The 2,519-nt window shown below is 40.5% G+C and overlaps 1 protein-coding gene across 1 annotated transcript; it reads left to right on the forward strand.

The window, feature by feature from the left end:
* Window positions 1–1,428: 1,428 nt before the first annotated feature.
* LOC138902467 (uncharacterized) lies at window positions 1,429–1,785 on the forward strand. Its single transcript, XM_070190335.1, has one exon. The coding sequence runs from the start codon at window positions 1,429–1,431 to the stop codon at window positions 1,783–1,785; it is 357 nt and encodes a 118-aa protein (XP_070046436.1).
* The last annotated feature ends 734 nt before the right edge of the window (window positions 1,786–2,519 follow it).

The following is a 2,519-nucleotide window of genomic DNA, read 5'->3' on the forward strand; positions in this document are numbered from 1 at the left end:
GTCATTTCATATGTGAAGGCTCGATGTATGGTCGAGAAAGGGTGTTTCACGTATTAGGCCCATATCCATGATTCTATTGCTGATGTGCCTTCCATGGATCGAGTTCCTATGGTGAGGGAGTTCCTAGAGGTCTTTCCTACAGACTTGCCAGGTATGCCACCCGACAGAGATATCTACTTTTACATTGACTTGGTTTCGAGCACTCAGCCTATTTCTATACCACCATACCTATGGCCCCATTTGAGTTGAAGGAATTGAAGGAACAATTGTAGGATTTGTTTAAAAAGGGATTCATTATATCGAATATCTCGCCTTGGAGGATGTGCATACACTATCGATAGTTGAACAAGGTCACTATCAAGAACAAGTATCCGTTGTCGAGGATTGATAATGTGTTTGACCAGCTTCAGTGAGGTATTTTCCAAGATTTATTTGAGGTCAGGATACCATCAAGTAAAGATTAGAGCATCGGATGTCCCTAAGACAACCTTTTAGACTCAGTATGGTCACTACGAGTTCTTTGTGATATCATTTGGTTTGACTAATTCCCTAGAAGCCTTTATGGATTTGATGAACCAGGTGTTTAAGACTTATAGGGATTCCTTCGTTATCATCTTCATTAATGATATTTTGGTTTACTCTCGTAGCCGAGTGGAGCAAGAGCAACACTTTCGGATTGTACTTCAGACTTTGAAGGATTGTTAGTTATCTGCCAAGTTTTCAAAATGTAAGTTCTCGTTGGACTCGGCTGCATTTTTGGTCCATGTAGTATCTTCCAAGGGCATTTAACTGGATCCTAAGATTGAGGCAGTTCAGAACTAACCTAGATCTACTTCAGCTACAAAAATTCGGAGTTTCTTTTGTTTGGCGGGTTTTTATCGCCGGTTTGTGGAGGATTTTTCATCTATCTCAACCTTATTGACCTAGTTGTCCCAGAAAGGTGATCATTTCAGATGGTCTGATGAGTGTGAGTTGAGCTTTAAAAGGCTCAAGACTGCATTAACTACAGCCCTAGTGTTAGTGTTGTCTACATGTTCAGGATCTCACACCATGTATTGTGATGCATCGCGTATTGGACTTGGGCACGATATTAATGCATGATATTAGGGTGATTGCCTACATATCTTAACAGTTGAAGGTTCATGAGAAGAATTACACTATGCATGATTTAGAGTTGGTAGCCATTATTCATGCGCTAAAGATTTGGAAGCACTATCTATACAACATTCTATGTGAGGTCTATACCAACCATTGGAGTCTCCAGCACATGTTCAAGTAGAAAGACCTTAATTTGTGGCAACGAAGATGGTTAGAGTTATTGAAAGACTTTGATATCACCATATTTTATAATCCGAAAAAGGCCAATATAGTGACTAATGTATTGAGTAGGAGGGCTAAGAGCATGGAAATTTGGCATATTTATCGGCAATGGAGAGGCCACTAGCCATGGATGTTCAGGTTTTGGCCAATCGATTTGTCAGGTTGGATGTTTTGGAGTCTAGCCGGGTTCTTGCTTGTGTTGTGGAACATTTATCATTGTTGGAGCATATGAAGGTTCACCAGTTTGATGATCCTCATTTGTTGGTATTGAGGGACAAGATGCAACGAGGTGGTTCCAAGGAGGTTGTGATTGGAGATAATGGTGTTATGTGGCTTCAAGACCGGATTTGTGTTCCAAATATTGATGGGTTGAGAGAGTTGATCCTTGAGAAGGCTCATAGTTCACGCTATTTCATTCATCCAAGTGTCATGAAGATGTACCGTGACTTGAAACAACACTATTGATGGAAAAGGATGAAGAAATATATTGTCAATTATGTCTCTAGGAGTTTGAATTGCCGACAGGTGAAGTATGAGCATCAGAAACCGGGTAGGTTGACTCAGAGATTGGAGCTACCGAAATAGAAGTGGGAGAAAATCACTATGGATTTTGTGGTAGGATTACCATTGACCTTGAGGAGATATGACACAGTTTGAGTTATTGTAGACCGGTTGACTATGTCTGCATACTTTATTCCGGTGATTACTTCTTATTCTTCATACTGTTTGGCTCAGATTTACATACGGGAGATTGGCTGCCTGCACGAGGTGCCTATTTCAATTATTTCCAACTGAGGCACGCAATTCACATCGTATTTTTAGAGAGCCATGAAGTGTGAGTTAGGCACGCGGGTCATGCTGAATACCACATTTTCATCCTTAGACGGACAGACAGTCCGAGCACACTATTCAGATATTAGAGGACATGTTGCGAGCATTCTATATGGATTTCGGTGGTAAGGGGTGTTGCACCCTATTTTGCACTAGTCAAGATAGAATTCAACTCGTGGTTTCTCTGTTGTTGATGAAAGAAAGTCACCACCTAATATTTAAAGGTATATTAGGTTACCTATTTCATTACTAAGTCATGTTCTTTATAGGTCTTCTAACCGGTGAGATTATGGGTAAGGGTTCTTGTTCTTCTAAGGAGAAGGTGTTAGGCACCCCTTAAAATCTACCTGTGGTAGATCCATAGGATT

Source organism: Nicotiana tomentosiformis, chromosome 12 (assembly GCF_000390325.3).
Source record: "Nicotiana tomentosiformis chromosome 12, ASM39032v3, whole genome shotgun sequence".
Lineage (NCBI taxonomy): Eukaryota > Viridiplantae > Streptophyta > Magnoliopsida > Solanales > Solanaceae > Nicotiana > Nicotiana tomentosiformis.